The sequence below is a fragment of the Sapajus apella genome, unplaced genomic scaffold (genome assembly GCF_009761245.1).
Source record: "Sapajus apella isolate SASKATOON/1434 unplaced genomic scaffold, GSC_monkey_1.0 scaffold7, whole genome shotgun sequence".
Taxonomy (NCBI): domain Eukaryota; kingdom Metazoa; phylum Chordata; class Mammalia; order Primates; family Cebidae; genus Sapajus; species Sapajus apella.
This window is the reverse complement of record NW_022436947.1, coordinates 2,992,595-3,004,498: the sequence shown is the minus strand read 5'-3', so window position 1 is coordinate 3,004,498 and position 11,904 is coordinate 2,992,595. Positions and strand designations below refer to the sequence as shown.

Below are 11,904 nucleotides of genomic sequence, written 5' to 3'. Positions count from 1 at the left end.
CCTGGGTAACATGAGTGAAACTCTGTCTCAAAAAAAAAAAAAAAAAGAAAATGTGGTCCATAAAAGACCAAAATACATAACCATCTATGCGGGTTAACTCTCTGTAACAACACTCTTCACCAGAACAAAAATATTTCCAAGCCTACTGTTGATCTTTTTTACGATGAAATTCACACTATGAATCATTTAGTATACCAAGCACCTTTTCTTCCGGCTTCTCCACGCATTCACCAGCGTCCCAAGAACAACAAAAGAATCTTAGCAGACTATGTAAATAAGAAATGCAAGTAGGTAACAAGCATAATATTAATGTATCAAATGTTTTTAATGTATGTGACAGCCGTAAGCTTGCAATTTAATCAAGATTTTGCATTTTTTGGTTAATTCATACAAAAAAATACTCTTTTACAAAAGTAAAATAAATTTTAAAGTAATGCATTTTTTGTTTCATTCAACAGGTCTAGGTTTGTAAATACAGAATTTTTCATACCAAGACAATAAAATAAACAATAAATAAGGCAATATTTTAATCTTTGTTTATTTACTTAATTATTTATTTATTTTTTGAGACGGAGTCTTGCTCTGTCTCCCAGGCTGGAGTGCAGGGCGCGATCTCGGCTCACTGCAACCTCCACCTCCTCGTTTCAAGCAATTCTTCTGCCTCAGCCTCTCAAGTAGTTGGGACTACAGGCACACATCACCACACCTGGCTAATTTTTGTATTTTTAATAGACACAGGGTTCCACCATATTGGCCTGGCTGGTCTCAAACTCCTGACCTTGTGATCTGCCCACCTGGCCTCCCAACGTGCTGGGATTACAGGTGTGAGCCACTGTGCCCGGCCTATTCTTTGTTTTTTGCCTTTTGCTTTTTTATCAAGCTTTGAAAGCAGAATGAGTCCTCCAAATCCGGAAGACCCGCAAAGGGCTCATTTAATCTAGTAGATTGTTAAGAACAGTGGACTGACTCCCACGTTCCACTCCCTTGGTAAACAGGCAGGCTGATACTTAGGCTGTGCTAGTGAGTTCTCCTCTAGGCCTCTGGCATGTGTTTGCTCATACCAAGTGAGCTAGATGTTGACCAAAAGTCAATTTCTTTGCTCTGAAACCTGATGTGACCCTCAAATACTATGGAAACTGCTGAAACATATGTGGGAAAAGAAAATTGCTATTTCTATAAAAACTAAGTTGAATGCTTTGGAAAGACATAGGAAAAACGGGTTACTTAAAATCTCCTGTCAAATTAGGTGTAGGTGAATCAACTCAAAAGTCTGCAAAGTTAGGAGACAGGGAGTGGGGGAAGGCATTAAAAAAAATCTAGAGAACTTTGCATTCAGGTACCTTTGCTCTTCTCTAAAGAAGCCCAAACTGGAACCTGAAACTGATACATTATGGGTGTTGTTTATTACAAGAAAGGCCATACATGATTCCTCTCAGTAAACTGACACTCAAAGCAAAACAAGACTTGGGATATGCTGAAGGACTGGCAAATAAATGTCCACTCATATATTTTAAGTTAAAATGTTCAAGGTATGTACTGTTTAGTTTTTAAGGATCAAGGTGGATAAGTGGGCTTCCAAATATGGTGAACAGAAAATAAAGCAGCTGACCTATGGAGTGGCATATGAAATAAACAGATCTGAGAAAGTCCCCCTTGGCTCCTGTTCTCCTAAAATAAATCAGAATTTGGCCTGGCACAGTGGCTCACGCCTATAATCCCAGCATTTTGGGAGGACAAGGCAGGCAGATCTCTTGAGGCCAGAAGTTCCAGACCAGCCTGGCCAACATGGCAAAGCCCCGTCTCTACTAAAAATACAAAAATTAGCCAGGTGTGGTGGCACGCGCCTGTAATGGCAGCTATTCGGTGGCTGAGGCAGGAGAATTGCTTGAACCTGGGAGGCAGAGGTTGCAGTGAGCTGAGCTTGTGCCACTGCACTCCAGCCTGGGTGACAGAGCCAGACTCTGTCTCAAAAAAAAGAAAAAAAAAAAAATGAAATAAAAATCACAGAACCCAGAGCGCATATCATGGATAAGCTTGTATATAGCTTCACGTTCTTGGACTATATTTACTCACCCAGAAGCAAAGTTTCAGGAAGCAGAAACAAGGCAAAGCAATGCCACCATTAAAGCCAGAAGATTTCTATAATAGCCCTCTTCCCCATCTTTCAGTATCAAGAGTATAAACTCATTCTATCCCTGCCCCGCAAAACTGCTTATGGGAACAGTGGTGGAAGAGGCTGCCCCTTACCTTCTGACGCTGCTGAATGTTGGCCACAGTGTCAGGCTGAAAGTCCAGCTTGTCTGTGCGGCAGAGTTTCCAGTAGAGGATGACCACAATCACCATCACCACCAGCACCGGGATGACCACGCCAACAATGACCCACAGGTTGTTGCTCTGGGATTCCGGAGATGGCCTCTTCACTCTGTCCACAGCTGCGGGCAAGGAAGAAAGGCCTTTCAATAACTCCTTCTTCACTCATTTTCTAGATTGCATGTCTCTTCTATGAGAAACTCAAAAGTCCCTGACATTTCAGCTCCAGATAACTGGTTCCAGGTTTTAATCTCCTGATGACAGGAAATGTGACCAACAGAGAAACACAATATACAAGGTTACGGCTAGAATACAGCAGGGATCACAATGATACATGTGATATATCCAAAGGCACATGGCTGAATTAACACCACCACTAGGTTCATTCCTGGTCTCCTGACTTCCAGTTTTTCTACTAGCTCGCCCCTAACTTTTCACTGCAGGACATTTCCATGCCAAAACTGGTTCTGTACAACTCTGTACAAAGGCAGTTCCCTTCAAAAGTGGAGAGAAAAACAGCTATGTCTCCAGAACACAGTCCTGACTGCTGCATCAAGTACAGCAGGACTGACACCCTCCCAGATCGCATAAAGCACATGCATCTCCACTAGGGGTTTATGGAGGAAAGCCCTGCACCTCCTTCTCCCTCCCCTCACTACAAGTTTCTCGTGTTTACAAATGTTTATTAAGTGTGCTGGACACAGTTGGAAAGTTGAGACTCAACATGAACAAGCGAAGTCCCTCAAGGTGCTTAGGTCCTAGTGGCGGAAGGGGAAAATGATCAAGTGAATCATGAATAATTTCCTATCATCCTAGCGCCATACACAAAGCAAGCCAGAGTGAGGAGATACGACATGGGAACCAATGTAGCAACTGGTCGTTTTCCCCCTCAGCAATGAAAAATGACAGAGATCCTGATGTTCATAGCAGCGTTATTCACGATAGCCTAAAACATGAAAACAACCCAAATATCCATCCATAGATGAATGAATGAACAAAATATGGGATAGCCATACAACGGAATATCATTCAGCTTTAAAAGGGAAGGAAAATCTATACTTTCTGCTACACAGAGGAGCCTTGAAAACATCTTGATAATGGAACAAGCCAGTCACGAAAGGACAAACGATGTATGATTCTACCTATATGAGGTAGCTACAAAATATTCATAAAGTTTCTGCTTGGAATGATGGAAAAGTTCTGGAAATGGATAGTGGTGATGGTCACACAGCGTTGTGAATGTACCGAATGCCACTGAAGTACACACTTAAAAGTGCTAAACTGGTAGGTACATTTAATGATGTATATTTGACCACAACGAAAAAAGAAGGGGGCTGGGGTTGGTGGCTCACACCTGTAATCCCAGCACTTTGGGAGGCTGTGGCAGGTGGATCAAGAGGTCAGGAGTTCAAGACCAGCCTGGTCAATATGGTGAAACCCCGTCTCTACTAAAAATACGAAAATTAGCTAGGTGTGGTGGCACGTGCCTGTAATCCTAGCTGTTTAGCAGAGACTAAGGCAGGAGAATCACTTGAACCCGGGAGGCAGAGGTTGCAGTGAGTTGAGATCGTGCTGCTATACTCCAGCCTGGCTGATGGAGTAAGACTCCGTATCAAAAAAAAAAAAAAAAAAGAAGAAGGAAGATGATTCTTATGTTCTCTGAAATGAAGCTTCAATGTGTTCATTTGGAAACTAAATCCTAGGAAGTATCCCATAGGCACTATTCTCATTGCCCCAGCTGTCTCTCTCCCTAAACCTTTGAAACATGACTCTTCATTGAAATGGCGTTATTTAAGGTACCCGTTGTCAACTTTACAGGAAGCAAATCTTACTCATTTTGGATTCGCCACTCCCCACCCAGCTGCCACCCCCACCCCACCCCGCCTCCACTCCTCCTCTTCCATGGCCTAGGATAGTAGCACTTCAACTCCTCGGCCACCCTGATGTCCTTCACTAGCTCTCTGTTTTGCACAGGGCGCCTTATCACTCATTTAAAATGCTTCTTGTCATATAAATGGATCATCTGTGATTTGCTGTACTTCCGTGCTCATTCATCCAGTCTTGATGCCAAGTCTTGTCTCTTCAAAAACATCTCAGTTGTCACGGGCAGGGACTATGTCTTATGATGTAATAACAAAAAAGGTTCTTGGTGCTGGTTTAACTTTGGGTTTAGCCACCTGAGGGAGTAACAAGGGAGGGTGCAGGCATTCTAAATCACGTGCACCAGGAAAAAAAGCACAAATTAGAGCAGAGGCTGCATGGGATGTGGTAAAAAGCAACAAAGTGTGAAAAACTTGTATTTTTTCATCTGGGTTGAATATAGTTTATATATGTAGCTCATTTTGCATAAAAGCAACTGACAAAACAGAAGGAGGGATAGAATCAAACTGAGAAGCTGAAACAACTGGATACTCTTCTTAGTTCTTTTGGGAGGGTGGCTGTTTGTTTCTTCTTTTTGAGATACGGTCTCAGTCTGTCACTAAGGCCAGAGTGTGGTGGTATAACCAAGCTCACCGCAGCCTTGACCTCCTGGGCTCAGGTGATCCTCCTGCCTCAGCCTCCCAGGCAGCTGGGACCACAGGCATGCCCCACCATGCCCAGCTTGTGTATTATTATTATTATTCGTAGATATGGGGTCTTGCTATGTTTCCTAGGCTGGTGTCAAACTCCTGGGCTCAAGTGATCCTCCTGCCTGTCTCCCAAAGTACTGAGATTTCAGGCGTGAGGCATCGTACCTGCCCTCTTTTTATTCTAACCTAGGAAAACCCTGATGAGGCAGAATTTGATCAAACTGGGCCCTAACACCAGTGTCCCGGGGCTGCCTTTGGGCTTTCCCTGATGTTGGCTGAAGCTTCCTTCAATCGCCAGCCCTGAGATCCCACGATCTTTACCCATGTGGTTTTCAGTACAAAACTGAGGAAAAGAGGTGCAAGATCAGATCTGAAAGGTGACTACATCCTACTGTAATCAACTATTTAATGTCAAGTGCTTGGCTGGAGTAGGACACATCTCCTACAATCAGGAATAGCATATATGAAGAAACGTAGGAAATGCTTTTGTTATTTTGCTCACTCCTTTGGAGAAGAACACATCAATATGTGATCATATCTCAACTACACAAACGCCAATGATTATTTGCTTTTACTCTCCCATCATCTTCCATAAAACAGAGAATTTATGCCCATCAGCTCTCATCTTGGTTGGTCTCCAGGGACAAGTACAGATTTCACAAAAACCTTCCACTACCGAGGATAATTTTAAAGTAGTCTTTTTTTTTAAAAAAAAAAAAAAAAAAAAAAAAAACTGCCTTTATCTCCTACATGTTCTCCATAGAGAGTTTTTCTGTATTCTTTGATGCTGGATTCCCTCTAAATGTTTACTTCTCCTTTTATTGCTGGGAGCAAGTTTCACCAAGCTCTTACCAAGGCTGCTTGCAGAATCATAAAGGAAAACCACTGACACGGAAAGAGGAGTCTGGGCCAAGCACGGTGGCTCCTGCCTATAATCCCAACACCTTGGGAGGTCAAGGTGGGAGGATCGCTTGAGCCCAAGGGTTCAAAACCAGCCTGGGCAACATGGCAAGTCCCTGTCTCTACATACGATAAGAAAAAAAATAGCCAGGTGTGGTGATAGTGACTGTGGTCCTAGCTACTCAGGAGGCTGAGCTGAGGTGGTTGAGGCTGCAGTGAGCCATGACCGTACCACTGTACTACAGCCTGGGTGACAGAGCAAGACCCTTTCTCAAAAAAAAAAAAAAAAAAAAAAAAGAGGGATCTGATTCATACCCTAAAGGTAGAAAAATACACTATTCCATGTGCCTCCTTTTTCTTCACTTTTAAATACTCAAAATCTGTGTGGTGGAAAGTACTAGAGCAGCCAGGGCCAGGCAGGCAGGAGTGAAATCTTCCAACAATAATAAAGAAACATCAGAACACCTCTGTCTACACTGCAGAGTGGGGTGAGGATAGGTGGGAGAGAAACAGGATTGAGAAGGGGAAGGATCAAGGACTTCTTTGTGTTAAAAGACCCTGAAGGAAGCCAGTAAATCCAGGGTGTACCTCTCCGCTTCCTGCATGACTCACTGTCCCTGCCAATGTTCAAAACAGGACACAGAAGATTCTGGAATAAATACAGAGCAAACACATTACTTTGCCTAAGACAAAATTTATAATAATAAAAAAAGAAGTAGTAGAGGAATGAGGGACAGACATTAAAGCTGATGTAAGGCAGTATAAATCACTGTAACACCCCACACGTAAAGCCCTAGGTAGAAAAAACAGCAGTGTAGGCTAAACCTACAAGCAACTGAAATCCAAATAAAGAAGGTCTTGGTGAATGAATTTTAACAACTGGCACTTCATCATCAGGGTTTACACACATCAGCATGCTTCACATTGAGAGCTCACTGTCAGGACAAGCCTGGCTTTGGAGCCCAGCACTGCCCAGGCGACAGCACCTCAGGCACTTACGCTGGGCAATGGCGCCTTGAATTCGGTAACCCAAGATAATGGCTGCTCTCTGGAGGTCCATCTTGTTAATCAGGTCCGAAGACTTGACTGCACTGAGTCTTTCTCCATCTTGATCCTCCACAAAGTAGATGAGCTGTACAGGATTGTCATCTCCCTCCAGCCTTGACACATTTACCACCTGAAAGATAACAGAAACCATTCACGTTGCAGGAGCTCATATTTCTAGATGATCTCTCTCAGGTCACTGAATCCTGACTGTGTCACTCAGGATTTATTCCAAATCTCATAATAAGCTCTGTAAAGCATCCGGGGCCCCAGAATCACCACGGTGCTCTCTGCTGATGGGAAGAGGGACAGTGGAGAGTTCCTCTGTGTGGAGTAGCAGGTTGCTTGATCTCACTCTGCATCTTCTCTGGGGCAAAAGGGCAGGGAGGATGCACAGAACCGGCTGGTGAATCCAGGTGCTCTAGAATTGTCCCCAAATCTCAGACGTGCTGATCACATCGCACCATCCTCCCAACATTAACCGTGGGGTTAGGTACTTCCCTCATTCTCTGAGACTATTGATGGTTCTGCCCAATCCTTTCTTTTTTTTTTTTTCTTTTTTAACAGGAGGAAGGAGGGTTTATTTGGCTGGGACCAAGGTGGCATAGTTGCCTAACAGCCAAGCTCCCCTAACAAAGGAAGGTTCCGTCTTTCTTGAGTCTACTGATACTTCCCCCTCATTCTTCCAGGGTAGGGCTTCTCAACCTCAGCTCTACCGACAATCCCTTGATGTGGGGAGCATTGTAGATGGTTAGTGGCATCCGTGCCCTCAACCCACCAGTGCCCCCACCCTGCACGGCCCAAGGTACAACCCAAACATCTCCAGACACTGCCAGATGCACCCTGGAGAACAAAATCACCCCCACCACTACTGGTCTATGGACAATAAACCTCATAAATTCATAATCTTGTGGGTCAAATAATACTTTGATTCATCCCAAAACTTCTCTCTCTCTGTTGTTAAAAGGCAGTCTTTTTATACCCTTATTTAAAAATCTGGCACACTTGACCTATAACACCTTTTCATTTTGCTCTATTTCTCTTAACAATATGTAACAATTTTATTGTCCCTTTAGACTCTAGGAAAACTCCAGACTTCTGTCCTAAGAAAAGGATCAGCGATGGCTCCGAGCTCCTTATTTTACAGATGCCATTTAAATCTTTGGTCTCTACATTTGCCATTGGCAAAATGCAGCTGCTACTTCTCTGTCCACACATGTGGATGTGTGACGCCGCCCTGTGCTCTGGAAAGAGCTGTTGGACTCCTCCTTCAACATGGGAAGCTTCTGGCAGATGAGCAGTTTCATGATTTCACTGTGAACTTCTTCCAGATCATGTCTAAAGATCCTTAACAGCACACATCCAAACCCTCTTCCCTCAACAACCTGTTCTTCATGCTTCATCCTGAGAAGGACTCATTGTCCTGCCCTCAGGCTGCTGTTTCAAAGCCAGTCAGGAGACTGGCTACTCCCTCCCTGACAATGGCGTTGTGGTGATTAACTTTTCTTTTTTTTATTTTTATTTATTTATTTTAAGAGACAGGGTCTTGCTATGTTGCCCAGGCTGAAGTGCAGTGGCTATACACAGGCTCGATCCCACTACTGATCAGCACGGGAGTTTTGACCTGCTCCGTTTCCGACCTGGGCCGGTTCACCCCTCCTTAGGCAACCTGGTGGTCCCCGGCTCCCAGGAGGTCACCATGTTGATGCCAAACTTAGTGCGGACACCCAATTGGCATAGCGCTACAGCCCAGAACTCCTGGACTCAAGCGATCCTCCCACCTCAGCCTCCCGAGTAGCTGGGACTACAGGCACACGCCACCACGCCTGGTGTAATTAACTCTTTATTAGCTTTTAGAATGAAATGCTATCAAAGGGCTACTGAAAAGGAAGTAGATTACATCCACCTGTCTCTCTACCCATGTACCTACTTATTGCATTTTAAAAGTTCTAGGCCGGGCAACGGTGGCTCACATCTATAATCCTAGCACTTTGGGAAGCCGAGGCAGGCGGGTTGCATGAGGTCAGGAGTTCAAGACCGCCTGACTAACATGGTGAAACCCTGACTCTACTAAAAATACAAAAAATTAGCTGAGCATTCTGGTGCATGCCTGTAATCCCAGCTACTCTGGAGGCTGAGGCAGGAGAATCGCTTGAACCTGGGAGATGGAGGTTGCAGTGAGCTGAGATCACACCACTGCACTCCAGCTTGGATGGCAGAGCCAGACTCTGCTGCAAAAAAAAAAATTCTAAGTTCTAATAAATTTATATGTACGGTTTCTTCTTGTAGAAATCACAACCCCCGCAAACCCAGTTGATACCCACCTTGATGAAAGATTCTACAAGTTTGTCTACTGCTGCATTTTGGATGTTTGACCCCCTCTAACTCTCCATGTTGAAATGTGATCCCTGGTGTTGGTGGGGGGGCCGGATGGCAGGTATCTGAGTCAGGGAGGCAGGTCTCTCATGAATGGCTTGGTGCTGACCTCGAGGGAATGAGTTCTTGCTCTGCTAGTTCCTGAGAGAGCTGGTGTTAGAAACAGCCTGGCACCTCCCTCCCCTCTCTCTCTTGCTTTCTCTCTTGCCATGTGATTTCTACACTGGCTTCCCTTCGCCTTCCAGCAAGAGGGGAAGCAGCCCCAGGCCCTCGCTATGTCATTGGCACTATGCTTTTTGTACAGCCTGAAGAACCGTGAGCCAAATAAACCCTTTTCTTTACACAGTCAGCCTCAGGTATTCCTTTATGACAACACCAGTGGACTAAGACATCCAGGCGGAAAGTGAGCCAGGAAAAGCGAATCGCAGTGTTCTCTCTAGACCTATAAGATTCCTATCTGGAACCCTCATTACCATGGTATTACGGAGTCATCATCACTTTTCTGTTTGATTTTTAAATTTATCTTCTGAGCAAAATCACATCGCTCTAGAAATTACAGAGCCAATTGGAGAAATGTTGAAAAACATATGCAAAAAAAGACAGAATAAAAATGAAAATCACCTAAAATTCAACCAACCAAAGAAAATCATTGTAAACACTTTAGCATTTTTTTCTATACTTTTTCTCCATGAATTCTATATTAACATTTGGATTACATGGCATAAATACTTTTGTAACCTCTCTTCACTTGAGCTTTGTTGTTAGTGTTTTTTGTTTGTTTGTTTTATGAGAAAGAATCCCACTCTGTCCCCGAGGCTGGAGTGCACTGGTGTGCTCTTAGCTCAGTGGAACCTCCGCCTCCTAGGTTCAAGTGATTCTCATGCCCCAGCCTCCTGAGTAGCTGGGATTACAGGCACAGGCCACCATGCCCGGATCATTTTTATATATTTAGTAGAGATCAGGTTTCACCTTGTTGGCCAGGCTTGTCTCAAACTCCTGGCCTCAAGTGATCCACCCACCTCGGCCTCCCAAAGTGCTGGGATTACAGGTGTGAGCCACTGCGCACGGCCTACTTGAACATTTTTCTTTATCATTCACTAATTTTTTTTAAATGGCTGCATAAAATTCCAACACAGAAAGATTTACTATAATTTTATTTACCCATTCCCCAGTTGCTGGATATCTAGGTTGTTTCAACATTTTCACTTTTACAAATTAAGTTTTGATGGACAGCCATGTACCACTGTACACAAATACTTGTCTACATCTTCTTGTTTCATCACTCTAAGTGGGAAGAGAAGCAGAGCACGGCTTATAAGCAATCTACCAGACGGCACATTCGCCTGGATAGCCTGGTTAACTTTTCCAAACCTGCATGCCTACTTAGGGAGCTTGTATGTCAAATTTAGCCCCGTTATATATCCTTTTATGGTGTCCTATAAGAGTTTTATGTGTATATGTGAACTCACACCTAGGCCTTAGGCTCTATGAAGCCAGGAATTGTTGAATGAGGCAAAGCTTTTATAATTCATTCTAATTTGTATTCTTTTTTTATACTTATTTAATAATTACTCCCAATTGTGATTAGTTTTTAAATTTCTCTGTAACTTACTGCATCTGGCAAAGGAACTATTTTAGAAATCTAAGAACTACATTTCTGGGAGGGGGTAATCATGAGAGGGACACACTTGGTAAAAGGGCTAGAGGACAATGATGCAGTTTGAGGCAACATGTCCACACCCCCACCCAGCCACCCACAGCCAATGTCATTTGCATCTTTTTCTCTAATGCCTCTAACCCACCCACCTCCTCACCCTGCCTGCCAGCCCACACCCCCTGCTTCAGAGTTCTACCCGGGTTTCCTGTTTCTGAAATGCCATAGCTCTAAATATCCCATTTTTGTAGCTCAACAAGTCAGCAATTGGTAAAGAAAAAAATCCACGTAATTCATATGGAGATGGAAATTAATGACAGTCCCAACCTCCAACTTCCTGTGAGTATGAGCATTTCTAAATGGGTCACATTTCAATTCAAACAAATCTGTCTTTTGTACCTGTCTCCCAGTTTACCAAGTAAAGAAGATTTAGGGTGATATGATACAACCAGGTGTCTCTGGTGGTGGGCACCTGTAGTCCCAGCTACTCAGAAGGCTGGGGCAGAAGAATCGCTTGAACCCAGGAGGTGGAGGTTGTAGTGAGCTGAGACTGTGCCACTGCACTCCAGCCTGAGCAACAGAGCAAGACTCTGTCTCATGAAAAAAGAGAGAAAGAAAGCAAGCTCAAGTGAAAAGAGGTTACAAAAAGATGTACGCAGTATCATCCAAGTGTTAATACAGAATTCATGAGGAAAAAATAATGGAAGGAAATATGCTAAAATGTTTACAGTGATTTTCTTTGGTTGATTGAATTTTAGGTGATTTTCGTTTTATTCTTTACACATCTTTTACATGTCTTTTTCAAAATTTCTCTAATTCGCTATGTAATTTCTAAAGAGATGTGATTTCGCTCAGAAAATAAATTGAAAATCTTAACCAAAGTGATGACTCCATAATACCATGGAACAGAGAAAATGAAGTGGTCAAGCAGAGGGTGGCATATTTCCCTCTATCTGGTCTACGGTCTCTTCCAGTCGAATGATACAGCACTACGGTGCTATCAATAATACGGACCATTCTATCAAACAGGCTACACTTCTGTTAATTAAA

The 11,904-nt window shown here is 43.5% G+C and overlaps 1 protein-coding gene across 2 annotated transcripts in view; it reads right to left on the bottom strand.

Annotated features, from left to right (window-relative positions):
- KIAA1549 (KIAA1549 ortholog) overlaps positions 1-11,904 on the bottom strand; it is a 150,489-nt gene that overhangs the window by 59,740 nt on the left and 78,845 nt on the right. For both annotated transcript variants that reach the window (XM_032275858.1, XM_032275859.1), the window contains exons 9-10: positions 6,780-6,957; positions 2,248-2,432 (exon numbers count right to left, since the gene is read on the bottom strand). In XM_032275858.1, coding sequence (XP_032131749.1) covers positions 2,248-2,432; positions 6,780-6,957 — 363 coding nt within the window. The remainder of the gene's footprint in view (positions 1-2,247; positions 2,433-6,779; positions 6,958-11,904) is intronic.